This window comes from Fundulus heteroclitus, chromosome 2 (genome assembly GCF_011125445.2).
Source record: "Fundulus heteroclitus isolate FHET01 chromosome 2, MU-UCD_Fhet_4.1, whole genome shotgun sequence".
Classification (NCBI taxonomy): Eukaryota; Metazoa; Chordata; class Actinopteri; order Cyprinodontiformes; family Fundulidae; genus Fundulus; species Fundulus heteroclitus.
Genome location: NC_046362.1, coordinates 33,992,526 through 34,020,349, shown reverse-complemented (window position 1 = coordinate 34,020,349; position 27,824 = coordinate 33,992,526). Strand labels below are relative to the sequence as shown.

Here is a 27,824-nt window from a genome sequence, read left to right as displayed (position 1 = left end):
TGTGACACCTGCGTCTCCATTGCATCAGCCGAGATGAAGTTCGTACCAGTGATGTGGCGGGCTGGTCCGCAGTTGACAGCAGCACGGACCAATAGGAATGGAGAAGCGCTGACGTAGGGACGCGCTCTGACCAATAGGCGGCCTCCATGGGCGTATGCGCTGTGGTAAGGCTTCCCTTTTGGCCGAGCAGCGTGTGTCAAGGCGGTGATTCTGGGAGCCGAAACCGATTCATTCTGTGACAACAGCGACTTCTGTGAGTATAATCGTGTGTGTTTGTGTTGCAGGCGCAGAGACACGGTAATAAAGAGGTTGTGAGCAGGCTGCCTGTCACAACTGGGCGTTGAGTTCCCGAGTTTAGCCTGAAAAATACAGTTAGCTTGTCAGGCTAACTAAGTTGTTAGCTTGCTAACGTCAGGTCAGCTTCCTTCTGTTCTGGTTAGAAAAGCAGTGAAAGCAGTTTACTGTCGGCTTCTTTCTACTCCTGTTATAACAAACATATAGGTAAGCTAGTTGGCTGTTAAGTTTTGTTTCTGTTGGAAGGGCTAAAACATTTTTCTGCCCTCTAAAGTATGAGAAACAACTAAATGGCAGGTTTAATGGGTCCATCTCGTTTTTCCAGCACTGTTGGTGATTCATTTATTGTTTCATTCTGCACGCCTGCAGCAGAGGCGTCCAGTTCTGTCATTAAAATGAAATTAACAACAAAATCCCAACATACTAGAATCATATGGGATGAATTTCCTCTAGTTCACATTTAATGGCCAATACATTGTGCATATTTTGTGCAGCCCTAGTTAAAACCAGCTCAATTAAAAATGTGTCATATTATTCCAGCCCTGGTACACATAAAGCCTTTCCTTTTTAAATGATCTTTGCCTTTTTATGGGTCTAGAAAAGGTAAATATTCAGCAAACTAAGCAGCTTTGTGTCTTTTATTACCTAAAATATTTTTTGCTCCATGGGAGTTCAGACAATTTCTGGGATCCTTGTTTGCGTCTCAGTGCAGCAACCCATATTTATTTGTTTTACATCACTGAGTTGTGTTGGGACTTTATTTAAAAACCACTGACGTTAGTGAAGCTGCCTGAGTGAACATGTCGTCGTTGTTGACTTCAGGACTTTAATTTCTTTAACGTTTTGAAAATTTCTGGAAATAAATAATTTATTTCTAACTTTAGAATATATTCTATGCTTTCAAAGGCTGTACAATCTTCACATTTAAGCTAAATTCCTGTTTTGTGTTGCATTAAAATTGTAAATTTTTGAAAAATTTGTGCAGGGACCCTAAAATTGCCCCCAAACCCCAGAAAATATTGATGTTTCTGAGGTTTTTATTTGTTATTTATTTATAGATTGCACGTTTTCCCTCTGCTGTCATGTGGACTCCCCTGATGTGTCCCTGATGTTCTCTGTCAGGTTGCATCCTGCTGTAAACCACACCGGGTTTGATATTTCCACTCCATCATAAACATGCGGTCCTGTAGTCAGGATGGGGACAGCGGGCTGTTTTCCATCCGCTTTGTTTGGCCCTGCAGAGCAGAGGGTGCCGGCTGCTGCTGGGAGGTTTCCTGCTTTTCTCCACATTTCTCCTAAGGGAATTCATCTGTACACCTTTTTATTGTTACACAGCAGGCGGTGGTTACGCTTATGTAGCCCCAGTACATTTTAATCAGTCTGAAAAAAGCCAAAAACATTTGTGATTTTTGTTTTTATCTAATCGAGTAAAAATTTGATCAACTCAAAAGGTTTCTGATACATTTTGCACAAACCCTTCAACCTTATTTTGGTGAAATCCTTTTCATTAAATGCTCTCAAACACAGTTGTGCAACCTTGACAATCCAAAGTGTCATTTTTGTCCGCAGTCCAGCTAAATAAAACAGGTTTAGAGACACGAATGTTACATAATCATTTTTAAATAACCACCATTTTTATCTCTATTTTTTGGGTTTTAAAATAAAGAAACAAACATGAAACATTTGCAGAAAGAGGACAGATACATTTTCTTCCATGGGATGTTGATATTTGTGGAGAAGTTTCAGTTTCCAGCCTGACAATAAAAGTAGTTCTGAAATAAAAGTTACTGCTACTTTAAGTGTCACTGGAAGATTGACAGGTGTGTTGTTGGTTTTTTTTACGCTGCGGAATGGAAGGCGCAGCTAATGGCATTGTTTAAGCTCAGCTGACTGGTTGGATTACTGAGCTGCTGTTGGTCGCTGTCAAAGGAAACACAATAGGACTAAAAGTCAAGATGCACGCCTTAAAAACGAACCATCGTAAATAGAAGAAGCAATTACAGTTTAGTGACATGTTTCGCAGTAAAAACAAATATTCTGCTGGAACGAACGAGTACAGAGGGTTCAGATGGCTATTAATTCGTCCCACGGATCGTCTTTAAATGTTTACTTTTTAACAGAAACCCATTGTCTCTGTATGCTAGCCCAGACCGGTGGGCTAACACCGTGTCAGTATGGTCCTATCACCAGGTGAAGCTGACAAAGAGTCCAGATGAATCTAATCAGCTGACTCGTGGCTTTAAAGCAATGCCTAGAGAGGCTGCAGCTTTGCATCTTATGCAGGAAATCCTTTTCTGGATCACCAAGTACTGCAGACTGGAAGGTTCAGCTGCAGAGAAGAAGGCGAGTCAAGCAAACCCCTGACAGTCTCCTCTTGAGGGGGGGGGGGGGCGCTGCAGAATCACGTCACCCACCGCCAGTGCAGAGCTTGCTCAGCATCATGTAGCATCAAAGAAAATCATTGGGCACAGACAGAAATTCTGAAAGAAGTGCGATGAGGCGCTGATACCCTGCAGGTCGGAGACGGTTCCTGAAGTTTGGAAGAAGGATCATTATTGGAACGTACTTCTGAGCAAACATGGAACAAATTCAATGATTAAAAAAAACTAGGGCTGGTTGATAAATTGAAATTTATCAATTATTTCCTTTGCAATGTCCTAAAGATAAAATATTAGCAAAATCAGATTTTTTTTTTCTTTTGCCCATTGCACTGTTGTGTTTCGCTTTGTATTATTTCAGCTCTGAAAGGGCCAATTGTTTTGTTAATAGCATGTGATATTAAATATATATGTTTAGGAAACTATATTGTCAAATACTCTTAAAAAAGGAAACTTTCACCCAAAGACGAGGCGCTTTAATTTATTAATATGCTTATTTTTTTAAGTTAATTTGAAGCTATACAAGTGAAGTGAGGCCTGGTTTTAAATGTGCAATACCACTGGCAGCAAACATTTTGGCGCTATATAAATAAAATTGAGTTGAAAAAATAACATTTTCATTGTTTACTGTGGCGGGGCCTGTCAGTTGGTTTTTTGCCTGTTTCCAACTTAAAATTTGTCAAGTTCAGATGCCTAAAACATTCATTAACAACACAAGGAGGAGAGACAACAGTGTGGTTAGTTGTCAAATCTTGCAAGGAGAGCTGAACGGAGATGCTTAATAATACAGATCTCCAAATTCGCTCCGAAGCAAATCCGTCGCCTCCTCTTTTAATTTAGGAAAAGGGAACCTTGGTTACATTTGTCAATCTAAGGGGTAGGGATAAGCAAAACAACTCTGTGACCTTCGAGATAATACCAAGCAGTTCACACAGTACAATTATGCGTAAGCACTCCAGATGGCTGAATAGAGTTCTTAACAGTTTCAAACATATTTAGAAAAACACTTATCGTCACAATATATTTCTCTGCTTTCTGCAGGCCTTCTGCAACAATAAGAGAGATCAGCCACATGAAATACACTTTAGTATCTAAAACCTTAAAACTTCTTAGTAGTTAAGAGTAAACATATATATGATAAATGCAATGAACATAGTAAATAACATAAAATGTGTAGAAAATAGTAAAAATAATTCTATCAAAAGTAGTTGCACATTGAATTCAGGTCAACGTTAGGGCTGGGCGATAAATCGATTTAATCGATTAATTCGAATGTACAATTCTTCAAGATTTCATTTTTGGAAAATCTGGATTTTATTTTGCCAATATTCTCATTGGGTTTCCATGAAGAGAACAGCATGTGATGCTTAATATATATTTAGGCAAAATTATTGTCAAAATATTGTTAAGTGGAAACTTTTTTTTTTTTTTACCATAATACGAGGTACTTCATTTACTTATTTACTTTTTTTTTTAACTTAGTTTGAAGTTGACAAGTGCAGTGAAGCCTGTTTTTGCTCAATGTGTAATACCACTAGCAGCAAATGTTTTGTTATATTTTCATTGTTTATAATGGCACGGCTGCCATCTTGTTTTACAAGCATGTTTCACAGCTTGTTTTTAGCTGCACTTTGAATTCAGGTCAACTCCCTGACGAAATGCTTGACATAAAAAGCAAGGTTTTAAAATAATTTCTTTAATTTCTTTTTATGAAACAAAAAGGAGGAAAATATCGATTAATCGGATTTGGTATGATAAAATCGGAGATTTATTTTTTTAATCCATATCGCCCAGCCCTAGTCAACGTCCAGATGGGGCGTTATCAAAAGGTATTAAAAAATAATTTCAGTGATTTGTTTTTATGAAATGAAAAGTAAAAAAACAAAAATCGATGAATTTGGTACTGGTCAAATAAAATCTGGGATTTTATTTTTAAGCCATATCGGCCAGCTCTATTTAAAAAAAAAAAAAAAAAAAAAAAATAGAATTTTTTTCTTCAGTGAAACATAAAAACAAGCAAAGTAATAAAACAGAAAAGGTATTATCATCCCTAAAAGTGGGTAAATTCAGGAAGCGTCTGAGCCAGAAGTGTTTTCTGCCACAGCGACAGAATGGACTCTAAGGTTCTTTCTGTCTGTTCCTCAGAGAGCTGATTCAGAATGGACTCGTCTTTGAGCGCAGCTCAAATTCGCCAAAGGTTCATCGACTTCTTCGTGCGCTATGAGCACCAGTACGTTCACTCCTCGTCCACCATCCCTCTGGACGACCCCACGCTGCTCTTCGCCAACGCCGGCATGAACCAGGTAGAAGCCCACAGCTTCACTCCATGCTGACATTTTCACATCGCCACCAAACCGTCTCACAGGCTTTCTGTCTTGTTTCCTCGTCTAGTTCAAGCCGATCTTCCTGAACACCATCGACCCGTCTCACCCCATGGCCAAGCTGCGGCGCGCTGCCAACACCCAGAAATGCATCCGGGCCGGAGGAAAGCACAACGACCTGGACGACGTGGGGAAGGACGTCTACCACCACACCTTCTTTGAGATGCTCGGCTCCTGGTCCTTCGGGGACTATTTTAAGGTACAAAACATCGTGTTTCTCTTTGTCTACCGTCCAGCAGAAAAAGCCACCTTCTAGATCAGGGGTGTCAAACTCATTTTGGTTTAGGGGCCGCATTCAGCTTAATCTGATCTCAAGAGGGTCACACGAGTAAACTCATTGCAAGATTAAATAGAATTGATAAAAGTGGACTTGTTGTTGATTTTTATATTAAATGAATTTCACTTTTACACAATATATTATGAATAACCTCAGCGTTTTTAAGAAAAGTATGTGCAATTTCAACAATACTTTTACTCAGTTAAACATTTACTTGTGCATTATGCATAGGAACTGATCACAGTGATTGTACAATGTTGAAAAACATTTATTCACATTTTTTGGAACTTAAAAACACGGTCCTGCATGACAAAATACATCAGACAGATAAAAATTAAGAAATTATTTAAAATCAATTTTTCACATCTGTAGCTCAAGGCTACCATCTGCTGATTAAAACACAGCGCCCCTCGTGGACAATATAGGAACTGCATATTTTCAATTAAACGAAGTACATGTTTTTTTCAATAATTGTTGTATCATTCTCTTCCTTTTATCTCCTCTTTCTTTCACCTTTTATTTTGTTCTTCTTATTCTTCCTTTCCTCTCCTACTTTCCCATTGTAGTGTCCATATCATTTGTAGATATTCCCCGCATGAATCATAATAAAATTATTCACATTCATAAATCACTATGGCAAAAGCAGTACTGCTCCACTTGTGAAAGTCAAATCTGATGAGCTCTTTTTGGCATTAAGACAACAATTCTTATTGCCACATTACCAGACAGGACACTGAAGGAAAATAAAAAGTCATTGTTGAATAATGATAATGCATTTAGCCACCGGGCCGGACTAAATTGTTCGGCGGGCCGGAACGGGCCCGCGGGCCGTATGTTTGACACCCCTGTTCTAGTCATTGTCAGGTCAGTCGTCCATCTAACGGAGACTAACGTGATTCTCACGCCTCTGTCCCTCTGTCCTCAGCATCTGGCCTGTAAGATGGCTCTGGAGCTGCTGACTCAGGAGTTCGGTATTCCCATCGATCGGCTGTACGTCACTTACTTTGGGGGGAATTCTGACGCAGGCCTGGAGCCCGACCTGGAGTGCAAGCAGATCTGGATGGATCTTGGGTGAGTCCGATTTTAAGGTGGGAGTGAAAATGAAAGTTTGTCCTTTTCTGGGATATTTTAGAGGTTCTCAGAAATGTGTTTCTGTGCAGCTCTCTGAAATCCTCAGCACAGCAATCCAATCAAGTTAAAGTCTTTATTGGGCCATTGCAGCGCTTTAATAGACCCCTTGCAACCACGTGACTCCGTTACCCAGAACCCCTTGCGTGGCGGCCTTATTGGTTGGCACGCCATTTGACGAAATGACTAGTTCTCCATGTATTTTTCTTCTTTAGATAACGTATCACAAGATCGTTTTAAGAGTACGTTGATGGTTGATGGTATCAGATTGCCAGATCCACACAGCAAAAGCCTGAAGGGACGGAGCGAGTCTGTGAAATGCTGGCCAAGGGTTTCGTACCGCGACACAGCTGCTTTATAAACACGCAGGCCAGTACGGACAAGAGAGCACGAAAGCCCCTGAAACCACTGGACGGCTGCAGTTATTTTATATCAGGAAAAAGGCTCCAGCAACGCCCGCGACGCCATGAGGGATTAAGAGGGTCAGAAAATGGATGGATGGATGTTCAGAGATGTTTGTGTAACAGCAGAAAGCAGAGAGGAAGACCCGCCCGGTAGGTTAAAAAACATCACTCACTACGGATTATTTTGGTGTTTTTGTCTTGTTAAAATGGGTGGGGGTGTCGGCGACATTGCAGCGTAAACACAGACGTACTAGCGCCCGTGAACGGGCGGAGGGGAGGTGGCGATCGTTACACTGGCCGGAGAGCCGCCGCTGTCTGGAGCAGCAGGAAGCGGCTGCTGCTCCAGACAGCGGCGGAGACAGCGGCGGCTCTACACGGGCCGGAGAGCCGCCTCCGCCGCCGCGGCTGCTGCCTCCGCCGCCGGAGAGCCGCCGCGGCTGCTGCCTCCGCGGCTGCTGCCTCCGCCGCGGCCGGAGGCAGCGGAGGCTGTCTGAAGATACACGGGCGGCTCTCCGGCCCGTGTAGCGATAGCTACCTCCCCTCCGCCGCTGTCTGGAGCAGCAACAGCTACACGGGCCGGAGAGCCGCTGTTGCTGCTTCAGACAGCGGCGGAGGGGAGGTAGCGATCGCTACACGGGCCGCTTCTCCGGCCCGTGTATCGATCGCCACCTCCCCCCCGCCGCTATTTAAGTAGAACAATGACTAGAGCAGAATTAAGTTGTATTTACCGGAGATGAAGTGTAGACTGCAAATTCTCTCGTAGTATGTTGGCTCCCCCAGTCCATTGGGAGGGTCTGCCTGCGCTCTTTTCATTGAAAATATCCAATTCTTTCTTCGTCCTTTCTCCTTCGGTAAACGACAGAAACGTACATCCAACGATTTGGAATGCCTCTCTGCGCAACCGGGAGCACAACAAGTCGTAGGCATTGTTTAGATTCCAAAAATAAACGAACTAAAAGTACGCTCTAAATCACCCGTTTTGTCATGTAGTAGACGGGCTGTCAGGCTAGCCTGCCCACCAAGATGGAGGCGCGCAACCCCGATCACGTGACTGTGACGTCAGATGCAAGGGGTCTATTGGCACGTTTGGGACCATTGTCCCGTTGGTGACCCGTTCAGACCGAGCTTTTCCATTCAGGAGTTTTACACACCTCTCTGGTTTAGAGAAATATTGAGTTTGATTTCGGCAAATCAGTTAATCTTTTTTTTTTTCCACACTTGTATTCATACATATTCTTCTAGAGAAATGAAGGTTAACTATAGCAAGATGGGATCCATGTGTCTGAATAAGAGGGACCCAAGTGGAGCCGTGAGGTTACAGGGAGCCGAGATAAAGAAGGTGGAGGATTATAAGAGACTTAGACTTAGACTTTCTTTATTGTCATTTTGTATGCAATAACAGAATATCAGCCTCAATCAGGGTTTTCCTCAAGGACTTTCTTAAACTCTGGTGGTCATCGACTAATTTGCATATTATATCCTTACATTTGTGACTCAGGCTGTAGGAAAGAAGATTTAGTTAAGACAAAAAGTGATTAAATGTGTTTCGATCTACTCATGACCTTTTATGAAAAGATTTATAAATTTTAATACATTCCACACAACATAAAACCAACTGTACCAAACAGAAGCACACGCTCAAGGAATTATTTTAGTGCAACAGATTCAGAGATAGAACGGACTACTTTAAAAACTATATTCACTTCATATTTATTACCCGCTTTGTAATCCAGGGCGGGATCGCCGGCACTTTTGAGCATGCGTGATGCAGCTGGAAGCGGAGCAGGTTAGGGCTGCAGCAGTCGTGCTGTGCCTGTGAGACAGCGCTGAGGGAAGCAGGAACTCTCGTAGCAGCGACTCCAGAGGGATTGGTGCATTCACTTAACGTCAATATTATCACAGAAAAAGCTGCTAGACTTGTTGCTAAGTTGCTTTTTGAAAGAAAGTCGCTAGAGAAGTCTGAAAAGTCGCTTAATGTAGCAAAAAAAGAGGCTAAATGGCAACACTGGACTGTCTCTAGTTTTCCTTCCTTCCCTCCTGAGAGCAGCGCGGTAGCCGCTAGCTAGCTGCAGCCAGACAGGAAGGAGCAGGCGTTTTTTTTTTTTGTTTTTTTTTTGCTGATTTCTTTCTATATTAATATATTTTAAAACTTAGAAGACAACCACACTGCAAAAACAAGTAAAACTTTCTTGAAATGAGTGTATTTGTCCTTGATTTGAGCAGGTAAATAAGACTATTTGCCAATGGGATAAGATTTTTCCACTTAAAATAGGAACAATTTATCTCCATCATCCTATTTCAAGTGCAGGATGTCTAATTATCTTATTTTAGGGGTAAAGATACTCATTCCATTGGCAGATAATCTTATTTACTGGCTAAAATCAAGGACAAATAGACTAACTTTAAGAACATTTTACTTGTTTTTAGATCCATTTTTGCAGTGCAGATATTAAACTGTTGTCCCATTTTTTTTTTCTTTAAAGCCTGTAACTGAAATATGTTTTAATGTGTGCGTCTGTGCCTCAGTGTGGACGAGGCTCGCATCCTGCCGGGAAGCATGAAGGATAACTTCTGGGAGATGGGAGACACCGGTCCCTGCGGTCCCTGCAGTGAGATCCACTACGATCGGATCGGCGGGAGGGACGCGTCTCACCTGGTGAACATGGACGACCCCAACGTGCTGGAGATCTGGAACCTGGTGTTCATCCAGTTCAACAGGTAACTCACCAGACTGGATCAGTGCGTAGCAGCAGGACCTTTGGTGTTTCTAAACTAGGGATGAAATAATGTTTTTTTTTAAAATGAGTTTAACGAGGTTTTCCACAGAGAGTCAGAGACGGAGCTGAAACCTCTCCCTAAGAAGAGCATCGACACGGGGATGGGCCTGGAACGCCTGGTCTCTGTCCTCCAGAACAAGATGTCCAACTATGACACCGACCTTTTCGTCCCGTATTTTGAGGCCATTCAGAAGGTACAGAAACTATTATTATTATTATTATTATTATTATTAGTAGTAGTAGTAGTAGTAGTAGTAGTAGTAGTAGTAGTAGTAGTAGTAGTAGTAGTAGTAGTACTTACTGACAGGTCAAACTGCAAATACAGAAACACAGGAGAGGAACCATCCTGCCTCATCAGAGGACTTTAAAGACTTTAAAAAAATCAGGATTTGTAAAACTTAGGGTCAAGGATTTCATATTGAAGCCGTGAAAAGTTTCTGCTCACTCCAGCTGTGGACCAGTTTTGGCCATTTAGCTATAATGATGTTTAATTTCCAAAATACCATTCGTAAGGTTCTAAGTTCTTTTAAACAGTCTTTTTTTTTTTTTTTTTTTTTTGAAGAACAAAATGGCGTAGCCTTGCTTAAATCTAAGACACTGCAACTAGCTATTAACAGTCAATTGTTAGAAAATACTTCAGGGCATCTTGGATCAAAACCTTGACAGATTAGGGCTGGACGATAATTCAATAACAATATATATCGATCGATAATCGTATATCGATGATAGGAAAAAAAGATCAATAAAAAGTTCAATAGATTAACAGTTTTCCTTCCTTTTACATTCTAGCCATTTAGATTAATACAACAGTCATTAAATCCTCTCAACTAATCACAACGCAGACCCAGGGATGCTCCGTCACTAAGCTCCGCCCCCTTCAGAGAGTTCAGATCATATATATTATATACGTAGACGCGTCATTGGGCGGGTTCTGCCTATGCTGCGATGCGTCAGAGCGTCCGCCATCTTAAGTGTGGCAAATCTGCAGTTACTCAGTCACTTAAACAGTATCAGAGGAACTTTAATCTCTGAATATACTTTGTATTCGTAGTATTTTTTTTTTTTTGTAATATTACAAATTTATTTTCGTATCCCTTAAGCTTCATTCTGAATTTATTCTCCTAAAGAATAAAAATATTTAAAATAATCTAACCTGGCCCTATTACTCCAGGAGTGAAATAATTCTGCAAACTGTGACTATTCTGGAAATGTTCCCTCTTAATTCTCATAATATGACGTTTTTCTCATAATATTATCACTTTTGTGTTTGTTTGTTTTTTTTGTTTTTTTTTACTTTATTGACCTAGGACTTTTTTTCCTCATATTATTAATTTTACCTCTTTAAAACTCCCCCAAAAAGTCTGTTCCTAAAAGGTTCACATGTGACACGGTTTTATGAAATAATGAAGACCACAATGTTTAGATTTAACAAATTGATCCTTATATTCATAACACATACACACACACAAAAAAAATATACATTTCCATGCAGCACAGGAATGAGGCATCTTTTCTGATTCACGTTCACAATAACAGAACTCAACTTTTTTCTGCCACATACAATATGGCGGTGACGGTGACGTGCGAACCTGCGCCCTATGACGCGTCTACGTATATGATGTCTGTGGTTCAGAGAGCACGCGTTCTTTTTTTCTTTTTTAAAAACTTGCAGTTTTTAAAAAAAAGTTGGTTGAATAAAGAGTTGAGTTTTAATTCAGTGTTTGTGTCTGTATCTGAAAACGGGTCGTTAAGCAACAGCATAAAATGGCCAGGGCTTCACCTAAAATGATTGAATTTGTTGATAATTATCGATATCGATCAATTTGATTTCTATTTTATCGATATGCTTTATTTCTACATCGTCCAGCCCTATGACAGATATACGTACGTCACCCGTTTAAGGAGGAAAACTGTAGCCTGAGTGATGACTGAGCTCACCGGGTCACTAAAACGTCTACAAAGCAAATAATTATATTTCCCTGTTTGACATATTTATGCTTAAAATATCTTCATGGAGAGCAAATTGGATCCAAAGTTATTGTTTTTGTTTTGTTTTTTGTCACAAACTTAGCAGTAAAAGCTGGGACTGAGTAAATAATTTGTGTGTCAGGGTACCGGCGCGCGACCTTACTCCGGTAAAGTGGGATCAGATGACGCTGATGGCATCGACATGGCGTACCGCGTCCTCGCCGACCACGCCCGCACCATCACCATCTCACTGTCGGACGGCGGGCGGCCTGACAACACAGGCAGAGGGTGCGTGACGACTGACTTTGTGTTTGCAGGATTTTCTCTAAAACTAAACTTAAGCTTGTAACGTTTCTTCTGTCTCTGTTCAGCTACGTGTTGAGGAGGATCCTGCGTCGTGCAGTTCGCTATTCACACGAGAAGCTCGGAGCTAAGAGGGGCTTCTTCGCCTCCCTGGTGGACGTGGTGGTCGATTCTCTGGTGAGAGCTTCACCTTTTTATGCCTTTTATATCAAATATGTCTGGTACAGATGTAGAGGGGATGAAATGGTGGCAAAAGCTGGAGAGCTGCACAGTACAACAACTACAAACCCTGATACAGACCCTTAATGTGACCATATCGCTCTGATGCGGTCCTGCTAATCCATCTAAGGCAAGGCAAGGCAAATTTATTTATATAGCACAATTCAGTACAGGGACAATGCAAAGTGCTTTACATGATTAAAATATAGCAAATTAAAACAGAATAAAAGCAAGTAGGAATAAAATGTAGATAGAAAATAGAACAAAAAAGTGGTGATTCAGTTAACTAGAACAGTTGAAGGCAATCCTAAACAAATGTGTTTTTAATCTTGATTTAAAGGAACTCAGGCTTTCAGCACTTTTACAGTTTTCTGGAAGTTTGTTCCAGATAAGTGGAGCATAGGAACTAAATGCTGCTTCTCCTTGTTTAGTTCTGGTTCTAGGTATGCAGAGGTATCTAAGAGGCATCCTGTGTGTTTCTGACCTTCAGCAGTCAGTCGTGCCTGAAAACAACGCGCTTCCTTTTCCAGTAACATCCACTCGGCTTGACTTGATTCTGTTTTTAGGGTAATCCGTTAGGTACTGGTGCTGCGTACTAGCTTTTTTTTTTTTTAGTATCTACTCAGCTGGGGCTCCAAGCAAGCAAGCGGAGTCAATGGACACAAAAACAGAAAGTTAGTAGAGAAAAAGATGTGACGAAATGCTAAAAGGCAGAAAAGGTGAAATAAATAGAAAATAAGCAGAGAGCAAGATAGCATCCTCTGAGTCTGCTTCTACACCTGCAAAGAGGGAGATAAAAAGAACAGCAGATCCAGCCGTTAAAGTATTACAGGTACAAACAACCAACATCTTGATACCATCTCTGAAGAATATACATGTCGTATTAAATAATGCTGTATAAAGTGACAGCTAAAGATGATAATAGGGTTTTTTTTTTTTTGTATAGAAGTGAATCTGTAAGCACCTGTAGGTGTTTGTGAGAGTGCGTTTGTGTCTGTGAGGTTTATCCATGAGAAAAAAGCTCAATAGTGGTTGTGAGGAGCCAAAGACCCCCAGAGCACCGAGGCAGACGCCAGGGGAACCAGAACCCCAGACACCTGAAGGGACCCACCGTTTAAAGGTGCTCAGGAGGAACCAACACAGGGAAAGCTGCCTCCCCACCTGAGGGAAGAGAACAGAGGAGCCCCGGGAAACCCAAACAGACACAGTGCTGAAGCTGCGGGAATGTGAGTTTACCTGCGTGCGAATGCAGGGGACTCTGAGAAGTAAAGGAGCGACTAGCTTAGGAGAAACGTTAAAGGCGGCTGCACACCGGGCACCGTGCATTGCGGACACTTTAAACAACATTGTCCAGCGCGCTTATTGACTACTTCTTGTGACAAACTCCTACATTTCCCACAGCACACCTGTCAGTCCGTGGTGCAGAAAGGCTGCAGGAGCCTGTGAGTCGCACCTGCCTGGAAAACTTTTTTCCCGCCGAGCAGTTTATGGTGACGTCGCGTACGCGCTCGTAAAATTAAGCTCTGCACTTACCGGTCGTCATGTCCGCCTTATTATGAGGGAGCCTAGAGACAGAAACGGCTCAGGATGCAATATGGCACTATTTGGAAAGGCAATTTTTTTTTTTTTTTTTTTTTTTTTTTAAGAATATGTTTATTCATTTTCAATTTGACAGCAAGTAGACAAATATCCAATATGCAATGGCTTAAACAAACCACCAAACAAACAAACAAACAAAAGAAGAAAGAAGCTCAGCTACACATATACAGTTCCATATATGGAGGAAAAAATAAAAATAGAAAAAGTACAACAGCATGTCTTCCTTTATGAATTTGCAGGAAATCCTTTTTAACAAAATGGCTGATACATTCGGGTCATACTTTATAAAAATTGTTTCGATTTGGAGTGTATCATACATGTTAAATATTCCAAGGGTATCAACTCAAAAAGCACCTTATGCCAGCCTTTAACAGTTGGGTCCCTATTATTTATCCACTGCAATAAAATATTCTTCCAAGCTGCATATGTAAGAATACAAAACAGTCTCTGATTTTTTTAACAGAACATATCTTGCTGGAAGCCTAGAATACGAGACATTAGGTCCATCTGTAGCCTCAGTCCTAATATCTTTTCAATTTCAGTTAAGATATTAGACCAATATCTTTGTAACTTATGGCATGACCAAAGACAATGAATTAATGTTCCAATTTCTGTTTTACATTTAAGACACATTGGTGATAAAGTGGGATTGAAATCTGCGGTTAGGGGATATATGAATTCTATGCAAAATCTTAAATTGTATCGACTTGGCACGGTTACATTCTGAAAGAAAGGCTAATTTTAATAAAATTAACCGTGAACACGCACAGACGTATAATAATTCACTACATGCCCTGAACTTCACTTGTTGAATGGTAGGAGAAACAATGTCAATAATAAATTATAACTAATAACTAAGTCTTGTTATCTCTAAAATGGAAAACGGTCTCATTGAAGCTTTCTGTCCAAACTTGCTTACCTCCAGTTTTTAACTCTTTAACTTCTTCTCTATCCGTCTGTGATAAATCTGCAGGGCGACGCCTTCCCAGAGTTGAAGAAAGACCCAGAGATGGTGAAGGACATCATCAACGAGGAGGAAGCACAGTTCCTCAAAACACTCAGCAGGGGGCGCCGCATCCTCGACAGGAAGATTATGAGTCTGGGAGACGGGAAGACGATCCCCGGTGAGTTCCTGTGTTTAGATGTAAAATTTAGAGAAATGTTTTTCTTTCCTTTATGGTTCCTGTTTCTCCTTTTTCTCTTCCCTCCTTACACCACCCCTCTTTTTCTTTTAATGCCACCAGGCAGCCCTTAACCGAGCCTTTTAAACTGCAGAAAAGATAATTTTAAATTATTTGTTTTATATTGAATCGCTGCTGAAATCAGAGTTTCAACATGAGGGCTGTGTTTAAAAAGAAAAAAGGAGCTCTTCTGAGCCACATGCAGGTCATTTATTCCCACTTTCTGCTGCTGAGTGACAGAAATATAGAATTCATTTAAAGAGCCGTTTGAACGTTTCAGCACTGATCAAATCCCACAGATAAGTATATTCTGTCCTATGGTACAATGTAGGACTCAATAATCCAACTGTGAAGTTTTATAATGGTGGATTTTTGAGTCAATCATCCTGTATGGCAAGCAGTATTGATGTAAAGTCAACAGTAATAAACAGTGGAAACGGTGTGAATTCCTCTCTAAGCAGGAAGGACGGTACATGAGTCAAAGCTGAGGAGGAGCACAGATCAGTCTGGGGTTAAAGAAACAGCATCCTGAATATCCAAAGGAGCATTATTAAATATTAGAAAGTAGTTTAGTTATTAGAAAGTAGAAACCGCTACAGAGGCCAATTAAACCCCGATGGAGCGAACTAACAGGGGCAGAGCTCGGCTTCATGGAAGATATGCCAGAGGAAAAGATAAAGGGAGACTTTTGTCATAAGGATGTACTGATATGAAAATTTGAGCTGATATTAATCTTGCTGTTAAGGCCGATAACCAATATTTACCTTCTTTTTTTTATTCCCTACCCTTTTGATACTGTGAAGAAATGGCCAGTTTATTTACCAATATGTTAGAAAAATTACGAACTTCTGCGGTTCATCAGCAGTTTCTCCTTCAACTTGGAGCAGGTTTGCATCACATAAACATTCTTCAGATCCCATTACCTGGATGTTAGTCAGTTGTTTCACAATAATAATGAAAAAAAAAAGCTAATTCAGAGGTTGTAGCATGAATTAGAAGGTGCAAAACTTCCTTTCTTTTCACATTGTAGGCAATAATGAAACCAAATCTTTATTTCATTAATGCTTTTGTCACCCACTGTACAACAAAAGCAGCTTCAGACGTGCTCCTCTCCTACATTTTAACCCGTCGTCGTCTCTTTGGGATGCGTCCCCAGGAGACACAGCATGGCTGCTGTACGACACGTACGGTTTCCCTCTGGACTTGACCTCGCTCATCGCGGAGGAGAAGGGCATGCAGGTGGACCTGGCCGCCTTCGAGGAGGAGAAGAAAGCTGCACAGGTGAGGACGACGCCTTTGAGCATTTTAGTTCTGAGCAGCCTCCTCTGGGGTCAGTTTTATGTTGAGTCAGCGTTCTGCAGAGCTGCTCTGTAGGTTAGAATCAGGATCCGTGCATTTGCAGTTTAGATAAATCTGCTTTTCTGCATTGTGTTCATCCCCCAGAGTCTTTTCTTTACAGCTGCGGCTTCAGATTATAGGATGACACTGCCAGGCTGCTAAACTTTGTACGTGGTGGTGCTGCGTCTTTCATAGCCTTTAAGTTTAACCATTACCTGTGTGTTTTAGCAGAGCTAGCAGCTCTAGGACCATTTGTATCATTTAAAGCCAATTGATATCAATAATTTACTTAAATCTTCTACTATAAACCACATCCTCTGCCTGATTTGTGTGTGAGCTTGGACTCGGGAGTCAAATCTGTTACACGTCATGTTTTTAGTTGAAGTCTCAGGGTAAAGGAGCTGGAGGCGAGGACCACATCATGCTGGACATCTACGCCATCGAGGAGCTGAGGAACAAGCAGATTCCCGCCACAGACGACTCCCCCAAATACAGATACACCTCAGAGGATAACGGGAGCTACGGTCGGTGACTCCCCGTCTGCACGGTTGAGCTCTGCACTGCATTCAGAGTCACTGACGGCTTCATTTCCATCGTGTTCAGAGTTTCAGCCGGCCTCCGCCACGGTTCTGGCTTTGCGGCGTGACCGCGCCTTCTGCGAGGAGGTGATTACAGGTCAGGAGTGCGGCGTGCTGCTCGACCAGACGTCCTTCTACGCAGAGCAGGGCGGGCAGACGTTCGACGAGGGCTACATGCTGCGGGAGGACGACAGCTCAGAGGATGTAGGTTCCACAAAGACACCAAACTCCACAGAAGCTACAAATGCAATAAATGTTGACCTGGTAAACATGGCTGACTAATCGCTTTAACCTTTTAAGTCTGTTGGGCTCGATTTCGGGCTGGGCAGAGCCACGGCTGTACTATCACCTTTAAAAGTAGGTCAGAAAAGGTCACATTTTTTTTCCTTTCCTAAATAACTGCAAGGAGGGAGGAGGCTTTAATATTTATTAAAAAAAAGTCCCAATTTTTTCTCTACAAATACTTTTTGTTTTACATCATTTTAAACACACTAAATGCCACTTAACTGTATCAAACATTGCTAAGTCTCTCAAAAATATGCTTTTGCTGCGCAGACATGCTTAACTCCACCCCCCCCTAGTGTATTATGAAATTTTTATTCAGGTTCGGAAGAGATCGGCAAGACACAAATAAGAACACAAACACTGTTTCTATTAGGATAATAGCGCCCATATTTATTATTCCCCACAGAATACAGCAACACAAACAGCAAGCTCTTCACACACGCAAAGTAGCAAGCATCAAAGCCGACAAGCTTTCAAACAGGCGTGACGTTCCATCTCTTACCATGGTATAGGACTGGGAAGTCGGTCAGTCCGGTTAGAGCACAATCCACGCTACCCGGGCGTCCACACAACCCACGGCAGAATTCATCGTTTGAAGGCGGTTCCCTCCTTTTTATACCAATAAACAAAGTATCAGATGGGAGCGAGAGTGGCCAGTTCTCTCTCCCATGTGATCTGTTCGTCCCGTTTCCAAAACACGTTTCCAAAACAAAAATCGTTCCCGGCATCTCAGCAGTGTGTGAAGCAAAATAATATTGCAAACTCAGAATACAGCAAATATAAGCAATAAGTCTTTCCCACAACACATTCATAGGTTCCCATCACAAGTTAAAACAAGTTATAAGAAAATAACACATGGTTCTCAGTTTTATGTGAGAACAGAGCACGAGCATATATGTTGCTCTTAGTTTAAAACTAACCAGTTTTTCCCAAAATACATTGTCAAAGAACAAAAATAATTCTTTAATATATCACCTAGGGTCACTGTCATTTAAAAACTAGAGTCCTGCTTTTTTTTAAACAAGATGCGGCACGTCTTTGTCCCAGCTGTGGTGGTGAAATAATCCCACTGTGTAACAAAGCTTATACAACTGCAAGTCACTGCTGCTGTTCGCACAGTGACGCACTTTATCTCGAGCTGCAGCTCAAGATAAAGTTAACAATTAACAATGCAACTTTCTGCAGCGCTGTTTTTTTTTCCCCTCTTTCAACCTTTATCACCATAGCGATGCAGAGGAGCAGACAGACCACTGTAGCTTTTTAAAAAGATATGAGCCATGATTTACGGCTTTTCTCTTCACTTTATTCACTTATACAATGGGATATTTTAATGAAACACAGGGTACATCTTATTACCAAAGGCCCCATCGTGTGCAGAAGCAGTCCTATGGAGATCAGCACTTTATATGCTGCCCTTTTTATACGGTGTATTTTATAAGGTGAAAAAGACATTTGGCTAATTTTTCGCATATTTAAATAAAATAAATATCTGAGGTTCCGTCTACCACACTGCCTACTAAAACAAATGTGCTTCAACTGATTCAGTCCGGATTTCCTGCAGTTATAGTCAAGATGTGGATATACAAAGTCTGAAGCTTCTCATATATTTTCAAATTTGTGTCGTTTTGTGGTGTTTATTTTGAAAGATATTTGGGCAATCCGAAAAAAAAAAACAAACGTTTTTTTCTTTCTTTGTTTAGTCACCTACAAATCAGACATGGTGACATTTGCAATAATGGTTCCACTTTAAAAATAATCTTCACACAAAAAAAATTTACATTTACACTTTATAACTTTGGAGCTCTACTTGATTTATAGCAGATTTAATTTTAGGTGGAAATTGCTCCTGAAATTGCTGTTAAAGAGCAGCCAGTATATATTAAAAAAAGGAAAAAAAATATTTAAATTTACAGCCACAGGTGAAACATCTCAGTTTGGGTGGAAGGAAAAATGAAAATTAATGTTGAACTGATTAGGCTTTTACTGACTGATGCCGATTTCTGTTTCTTTGAGGTCTGAGGAGTTGACTCTGATTTCGACAGTTTTTTATTTTCTTAAGAGGAGAAAATGTGCTGCAGGTTATTTGATGCAGTTGTGAATCTGGTAGAAAATAAAAGTATTAAACTTTTTTTCCTGCATTTAGTAGTATATCCTAAACCTTACTCTGATTTTTACTAAATTCAAAAAGGTGCACGAGAAGGCATGTTGCTGGTGATGCTTTTATAGACCACAAATCATAGGAGGTCTTAGTTTTCATGCATTTCATAGGTAGGATTCTTTTTTGTTATGTGTTTGACCCAGATATTAGTGTTTAGGTTTAACTAAAAATATCGGCAGGTTCTAATCTCTGATCTCTACCTGAGATATGGTTGAAATTCTCATATTATTTCCAGTTTTCTTTTAAGTCCTGCTGATTAAAATTTTAAAAAGTCTCCTTTTTTAATATTTAGCCTTTATTTAACCAGATTAATCCCATTGAGATACAATACCTCTTCTACGAGAGAAGAAAAAAAGAATTACAATTTACATTAAGGACATTGTTCATGTAAAACACTTTAACGCAGACATTGACTGCAGTGATTTCATCATAGCTTTAAACACCAGAGCCTCAAGTAGAACACTGGTTTCTTATTTCCAAAAAGCTTTTTTATTTGTTCCACCTTTCTCTCTTTGTTGTCTTGCAGAGGATGGAGTTCACAGTGAAGAATACGCAGGTGCGAGGAGGCTACGTTCTCCACATCGGAACCGTCTATGGAACCCTGAGAGTCGGCGACCGAGTCACTCTGCACGTAGACGAGGTGAAAACCCGGGTTCCTACGCTCATCTTTTTCTCAGTCCTTCTCACGTTCACGTTTCTACATCTAAGAGCAAACGCCAACGTATTTCCAGGCTCGCAGACGGCCAATCATGAGCAACCACACGGCCACTCACATCTTAAACTTCGCCCTGCGCGGCGTTCTGGGGGAGGCCGATCAGAGGGGCTCGCTGGTTGCTCCGGATCGCCTGCGCTTCGACTTCACAGCTAAAGGAGCTCTGAGCACAGGAGAGGTCCGCCGCACTGAGGAGATCGCTTGTGCCATGATAAAAGACGCTAAGGTTGGTGAAAAGACGAGACTTTACAGTGTAATAATGGAGATGTTGGAGCAAAAAGTCCTGATTCAACTTACACTATTTATCCTTTCATTTTGTTCTCTTTCAAGTAGTTTCGCTTCATTATTCTCCTGATTTTTACACGTGCAGCTTCATTTACAGACACTAGAAAATGAAGTGGGGATCGAGATTAACTATGCAATGAATTTCCAAAATATATATTGAAATATGATTGTTAGTATTTGACTACTTCCCTGCATATCGTTAAGTGTATTAGTAAAAAAATAAGTAGAAGTTGTAGTATCGCTAAATCCTTAACAATACTCCTTATCGAGTTGATGTTTTATCGGTCCCATTATCGCTACTTATTTTTTAATCAAACAAAGGGGGGTAAAAACAAAAAACAAATAATGATCACTGACTGGTTTCTTTTTTTTTTAAACATTTGGAACAAAAGCAAACAAAATAAAAGTACAAAATAAATATATTTTATAGAAATAGAGCGAGAAAAACATTATATAGATAACTTTAAGTTTAGGTATAAACAGAAGTTTAGGTGACTAAAACTAACCAAGCTAATATGGTCTTAAATGTAGTTAATAAAGCTAATTTTAGATTCATTTAGCTCAGTAAACTCAGGCTTAGGTAGGCCAGCCTAACATAAACAGACAAACGTAAGTTAGCCTAAGAAGCGATTAAACATAATAGACTAAGCTAAGGAAGGTTAAACAGAATCATTGCCGTTTAGTAAATTTGTTTTTGACAAAGGTTCGGTTAGAAATATTTTCAGCACGTTTCAACCATGCAGCCCAGAACTTTAATCCCTGGAATCTGTTTATTTTACCCTGAGACTAAACCTCTGTGCTTGGACGTGTCCCCGAAAAGCAACGCCTGCTACATCCGCAGCTCCGCCGTCCAGCTCCGCTCCGAAGTTGCTTGTAGTTCGAGTTCATCGTCATTACAAGTGCAAACCTATGTGGAGAAGATTACCACGTTTCAAATGAAATGTCTAATCTGCTTCATTATTTGGTGCAAAAACAGTGCTTTTTATCCAAAGCAGTTGTGAATTATTGTATTAAAATATTTTAATTTAGTTTGTGTTTAACGATCTGAACCATGCAGCCCGTCTATGCCATGGAGGCTCCGCTGGCAGAAGCCAAGGCTATCCAGGGTCTGCGTGCTGTATTCGACGAGACCTACCCTGACCCGGTCCGAGTCGTTTCCATCGGTATCCCGGTCCAGGAGCTGCTTGACGACCCCAACAGTCCGGCCGGATCCCTTACCTCCATCGAGTTCTGCGGGGGAACGTGAGTACCGAGCACGATTCAGTTCGACCTGTTCAGAACATTTGTTGGTCCGACACAGAGAAACGCCCGGCCCGGTGATCTTTGTAGGTTGCGGTTCTTCCCGTCTAGTTTATTTGAAACCTTGAGATGTTTCTTTTTAAACGGAGACTTTTATTGTTATTGGAAATCAGCAAAATAATTCACAGGCAAACCACAGCTGGATGTGAAGCTGGTACCTCTTTGGTCCAGGAGGTGGCAGCATCGTTCCATTTATTGTGATGAGGCTGAATTTCAGCTGCTGCTCTTTGGCTTCTGGGTCTGCGAAGGTTCGTGCATTTGAACCTGCAACCAAAACTTCTGCTGAGCAATCAGGAAAACTCAAATATTCGCAGCACAAAGAAAAACCGGGTAAAAAAATACAAACAAAATCCAAAAAAAAAAAAAAAAGAATGCAAAAGAAATCAAGAGGTTAAAGTACAGAAAGAGCAAAACTACGCACATACCAAAGGCTGTCCTTGCCCTTACCTTAACGTTACTCCTGCTGCCTAACAACCAAAATAATCCTGTTTCCTCTGTAATTGACTGTACAGGGTTTTTATTTTCCCCTTTACGTATTTATTATGGCTCACACTCTTTTATTTAAAGTGTTGCTAATTCATATTTTATGTTCTAATTCATTAATCAGCCAAATGTTTAATTTAATGTTGAAAAATATCACTAAACAAAACGCACTGATGAGAAATACCATTTGTGCAATTTATCAGGAAAACATTATTCAAACTTAAACACTAACCCTATAACTCTGAGCAAAACTTAAATGAATGTATATGTGGCTAATAATAATGACGATGAAAATGAACTAACCAAACATTCACGTTTGATATTTGAATTATTTCTTCAAGCCAGCAGGAGTTTGAAACCAATGTGCTGGGAGAGAGGCCAACGATGCGAGCTTTTTAAAAAATCTATATAATATTTCAACAAACCGAGCAGATATTAAGGGTTAATATAATTAACTTCTTGCCTATAAACTTTTTAAAGTTACTTTTTTGTCAAAGAAAGATTAGTATATTGAGCTAAAGCCCACAGCCCGTCTTCATCATCACGCCATACAAGCAGGAGTCCACCTAGCAACCAATGACTCGGCAGCCATTTATTCCAATAATAATAATTATAGTTGCCTCCACTGAATGTGTGCTTCATCAGCTTTGTCTTCTCTGGTTAAAACATGACAAACTGAGAATGAATGAGGCTCTTTAAAGTTTTTTTTTTTTGTTTTTTAACTACTTCAGGGATAGAAAGGTCAGGTTAACTTTGATTTTCATACAAAGCTAATGGATACTGTTTTCTGTTTAGCTTAGATTGTCAGTCTGTAAAATTAAATTCTAATGAGATTTAAGGATAGAAGGTTATTGGGTTGTCTGACAGCAGCTCCATAGGTGCCTGTAAACAGTTCAGTACAATTTTTTTTTTACCCATTTCAGTTTCCATAAATGCCAACAACAGCTGCTGTATTTAGCCTAAACATGTTCCATGTGTGCCAAATCTCCTTCACAGACCCGTGTATGTTCCCACCGCTGTTGTTTGTGCCTCTCTGCTGTCCTGTTTTATCTTTAGCACCATCAGTAATGTATTGCTGTCTCTCCGTTATCCGCAGCCATCTACAGAACTCGAGTCATGCTGCGCCGTTTGTCATAGTCTCAGAGGAGGCCATCGCTAAGGGCATCCGCCGCATCGTGGCTGTGACGGGAGCTGAGGCCCAGAAGGTCAGAGCGAGCACAACCAACGCGCCGTAGAGCTTCCAGCTCTTTGCACAAAACACCCAGACTCTCATAGAAACAGCTCATTTACTTGGTTTAGCTGCTGATTGGCAAATTTTTCATTAAATTGAAAGAAATGATTAAAAAAAGGACTTCGAAAAAAAGCAAAAGGTCAGATTTTTTTATTTTTTTGTTGCATTGATTACCGTATTCTTGAGACTATAAGGCACACTTAAAGTACATAAATCTTTTCAAACATTGATGGTACGCCTTATATACGATTAAAGTTGTGCTTACTGACTGATTTTATGTGGTACAATACGCTCAAAAATCTGTAAGTACGACTTTGGTTAGCAACAAAGCCGCTCCGCTCAATAGATATTCAGAGCATTACGGTACACTGTGTCACTACCTGATAGGACCCCTGAGCTGTCTACCAGACTGCCTGACTGTAATGTCTAAACTAGAAGTGCATTCATGTAAAGGCCCCCCACATACTCTGGTGTAGTTCACTCTGTGGAGGTCCGTGCGTACAGGTACGTGTCAAACTATAAACTTCTCGGAGGCCAGAAGTCTTCACTTCAAACTGTTTCTATGTTTCTAAAGTGGGAGCCTGCTGGAAAAGAAACGGCTCTAGGTGCTCAGCTAGCTAATCACACATTTTACCATCCGTTCCACCGCTTTGTCCCACTGGCAGTGTTGGAGAAATGTGAATGTAATCATTTTATTTTTTATTAAGTTACAGGCATTTGGTTTGTTTTAAGAGTTGGCCTTCAGGGGTGTTCTGTTGTTTTTAACTTCAAACAGGGAGAACAAATGGTTCTCCCAGATAAGGAATGCCTTGCCTTATCCAGCTGTGAGTGTTGCAGGTGACTGATCACCACCCCCAACAAACTTGCTCCCCTATTTGTGTGCAAACCCCCATGTTATAAACTCATGACCCCTCCTGTCCCTTCTTTGACGTTTCATAATAACGGCAGAAAAAAAAGAGGTGGCTCAGCGCAGATGATCCCAGACTGTCAGGGAGGGAACTTCTCCGTTTGGTTTCCTCTGCCCTATCCTGCAGGACAGCCTAAACTTGTGTTTGTGTGGTTTTCTTTGTAGGATACTAAGGGGTTATTTATTATAACCCTATCAGGCAGGAAGTCTGGGAATTGTAGGCAACAGTACGCTCGACTATGAAGGGTAAAACGTCCGGGGAGAGTCCGCCAAGCTCACAGTACGCCTGAGTATGTGGGAGCCTTTAGGCAGCCCTGAGTACGCGCTAGGAACAATAAACCTTGTAAGTTAATTAAATGTAAAAGTTACGTTTATTCTGGCCTTTATGTTAGAAACAGGGCAGTGTAGTCCAGCTACTCTGTCCTCCTGACAGAGAGGATGGAGAGCTGTGGACATGGAGGAGTGATATTACACCTAAATACATCACAGACTTGTTATCAGTGTATCAACCCTCCAGACCATTAAGGTCTTCTGGCTCCAGCCTTCTCTGCATACCTAGAACCAGAACTAAACATGGAGAAGCAGCATTTAGTTCCTATGTTCCACTTATCTGGAACAAACTTCCAGAAAACTGTAAAAGTGCAGAAAGCCTGAGTTCCTTTAAATCAAGATTAAAAACACATCTGTTTAAAATTGCCTTTGACTGTTCTAGTTAAACAGTTTTACTGTTTTTAATGTTCTTTTTTGTTACTACATTCTATCCCTACTTGCTTTTATTCTATTTTCTATCTACATTTTATTATTTTGCTATATCTTAATCATGTAAAGCACTTTGTATTGTCTTGTACTGAATTGTGCTATATAAATAAATTTGCCTTGCCTTGCTTTGCCTTGCCTTACACTCTTGGGAATAATATTTAGTGCACCTTATGGTCCGAAAAATACGGTAAACGTTAACAAGGCTGAAGTTCGAAAAAAGGCAGTTTTTCCAATTCTCCCTAGACGATGAAGAACACAGAATCTTTTTCGTCTGATCTTCCTTCCTCCTATTTTCCTCATCTGCTTTTCTATCTCTTGTTCTTTCTCCTTGTTTGATTCCATCTCCTTGCTTTCCTCCAGGCCCACCGTAAAGCCGATGCCCTGCTTCAGTCTCTGTCCGCTCTCGGAGACAAGGTGAAACAGCAGACGGCACCGAACAAGGACGTGCAGAAGGAGATCGCCGACATGACCGAGGTAGACTGTTTTTTTAAGCTGGAGGAGCTTCACGGCTGCTCTGGGTGCTTCCGTATAAACGTCCCCTGTGTCCTCTGCAGTCTATAGGCACTGCCGTGATCTCTCAGTGGCAGAAGGATGAGATGAGGGAAACCCTGAAGTCTCTGAAGAAGACCATGGATGATCTGGACCGCAGCTACAAAGCGGACATCCAGAAGAGAGTTCTCGAGAAGACGAAGGAGGTGATCGAAAACAACCCCAACCAGCCGCTGCTCATCATGGAGATGGAAACCGGAGCCTCAGCAAAGGTACCGAGCCAAACTGACGTCTTTTGTCTTGCAGTTTCTTTCCCTTACTTTAGAGAAACGTGCAAAAATGTATCTTTTCTTATTCTTTAGGCTCTGAATGAGTCTCTGAAGCTGCTAAAGAGTCAGTCCCCGCAGACTGCCGCCATGCTCTTCACCGTTGACCCTGATGCTGGCAAGATCACCTGTCTATGCCAAGTTCCTCAGGTACGAGAGACTCATTCGTGCTGCGCTGCTCACAAATCCCTCGCCTGTCCTCATATCTTTGTATCAAACGCTTTAAAGTGGATCTTAAGTGTTTTTATAACCAACAGAAAGACAGAATTTCTTTATATCTATTGCTGAACCTGTGGGGGAAAAAAATTGTTTGACGGAAAAAAGCAGTTTTGCTCCTGCATGAGTTGATGGCTAATTGTCTTTGCATGTTTATCTAATTTTAGCTTATATTAATTACATTTATCTTAGTTTAGTTTGGCTTCGCTAAAACTATCCTACCCTAGCTTAGTCTATCTTAGCCTTGCTTTTTTCAATAAATTTACAAAAAAATTTAAGCAAAATGCATGCGGAAATTACATTTAAGATCTTAATTTCAGACGTGTATATGCTTCTGTTTGGCAGAAAATGAAAGGGAAAACAACATCCTGTGTCAAAGTTTACCTCCAAAAGTAATAATAGTCGAGTCTCGGTTTACCTTACGCCGTCTGTTATGCGGCCACTGTATTTCCTTCTTTAGCTAACGTGATCTTATGTTAGCTTAATTTATCTTAGCTTAGTTTTGGCTACCTTAGCTAACATGATGTTACCTTAGCTTGATTAATATTAGCTTAGTATAGCATATCTGAAGTTGATTAGCTTAGTTTAGCATATCGGAAGTTGATTAGCTTAGTTTAGCATATCGGAAGTTGATTAGCTTAGTTTAGCATAGCTCACCTTGATTTATTAATGCTAATTTAGAATGTCCATAACTTAGTGCAGACACACTTTTATAGATTTTAGCTGTTTGACAGCCTTTATATACCAAGACGGTTGTGGGGAAACAAGGATCAGGCAGTGGACCAAAACCTGAATGAAAAAGCTGCCAAAAGTCCTTTGTAAACATGAAAAATCTCAAAGCCACGTGTGGAACTGTTGTTCCTGGCAACTTTAAAGATTACAGGAATGTTGGGACTACAGAAAGGAAATAGGAAATAATTGGGGACTTTTTGAACAGGTCTTGTAGTGAGACTCACCCTCTCTTTTGTTCTGCAGGACGTGGCCAACCGCGGTCTGAAGGCTAGTGAGTGGGTTCAGGAATTGTGCCCCCTGCTGGACGGGAAAGGCGGTGGCAAGGACATGTCAGCGCAGGCCACGGGCAAGAACACGCAGTCCCTGCAGGAGGCGCTACAGATGGCGAACGAGTTTGCTAAACTGAAATTGGGAGAGAACTGAGAGGAATGGAGCAGGAGAGATTGCAGCTTTGTTTTCCTCTTTTCTTCTCCGTGTAGGTCAGAAAGTAAACTAACAAACAGATGACCACTGAAGCTCCGCCAGCAGAAAACGAGCCACTGGTATTTATTCAGTCTGGACACAGCTTGAATATAAAACATCTTGTCATGCACTTTTACCTGGAAGGAGATGTGTCTCTATTACTTAATTGCATGTTTAACTGAGAAGGGAAAAGAAATGTTGGCTTCAGCCTCCTGCTAGTGCTGTGCATCTCAGGCAGAGTCACTAAATCGCCACTTTCCACCTCATTTTTCTCTGGCCCAGCTCCTGACGATCCGCCCATTCTGTGTAATCGCCTGTTTGTCCTCCTTTGTACTTCTCTGAGACACTTAAAAATTGAATTGAACTTACACCATCATCCTGATTGTCAAACAAGTTTTCAGTTTACACTCTCCATCCTCTGCTGGTTCAAAGTTTTATATGATCCAAATCGGGATTAATTGGAGTGCTTAGTGCTGTAACATAGCAAACATCCATCATCTGTTTATTGCTTCTATGTAAAAGGTTTAATGATATCTGTGTAAAATGATTGGTAACCTGTCTTTGTGAACACCCTACTGACATTTAGAGTGTCTAATCATCGTAGGTGCTTTGTCTTACAGAAATAATGATGGAATAAATCTGACTGGTAAAAGCC

General features: G+C 40.9%; 1 protein-coding gene across 1 annotated transcript; it reads left to right on the top strand.

The window, feature by feature from the left end:
- Window positions 1-124: 124 nt before the first annotated feature.
- Window positions 125-27,824, top strand: aars1 (alanyl-tRNA synthetase 1). Its single transcript, XM_036125881.1, has 20 exons — window positions 125-253; window positions 4,818-4,975; window positions 5,064-5,252; window positions 6,256-6,401; window positions 9,389-9,580; window positions 9,689-9,833; window positions 11,750-11,895; window positions 11,979-12,087; window positions 14,702-14,852; window positions 16,066-16,190; window positions 16,627-16,771; window positions 16,851-17,029; window positions 19,795-19,908; window positions 20,000-20,206; window positions 21,323-21,507; window positions 23,144-23,252; window positions 25,305-25,418; window positions 25,499-25,705; window positions 25,796-25,909; window positions 26,951-27,824. The coding sequence occupies exons 2-20, from the start codon at window positions 4,832-4,834 to the stop codon at window positions 27,128-27,130; spliced, it is 2,901 nt and encodes a 966-aa protein (XP_035981774.1). The 5' UTR covers window positions 125-253; window positions 4,818-4,831; the 3' UTR covers window positions 27,131-27,824.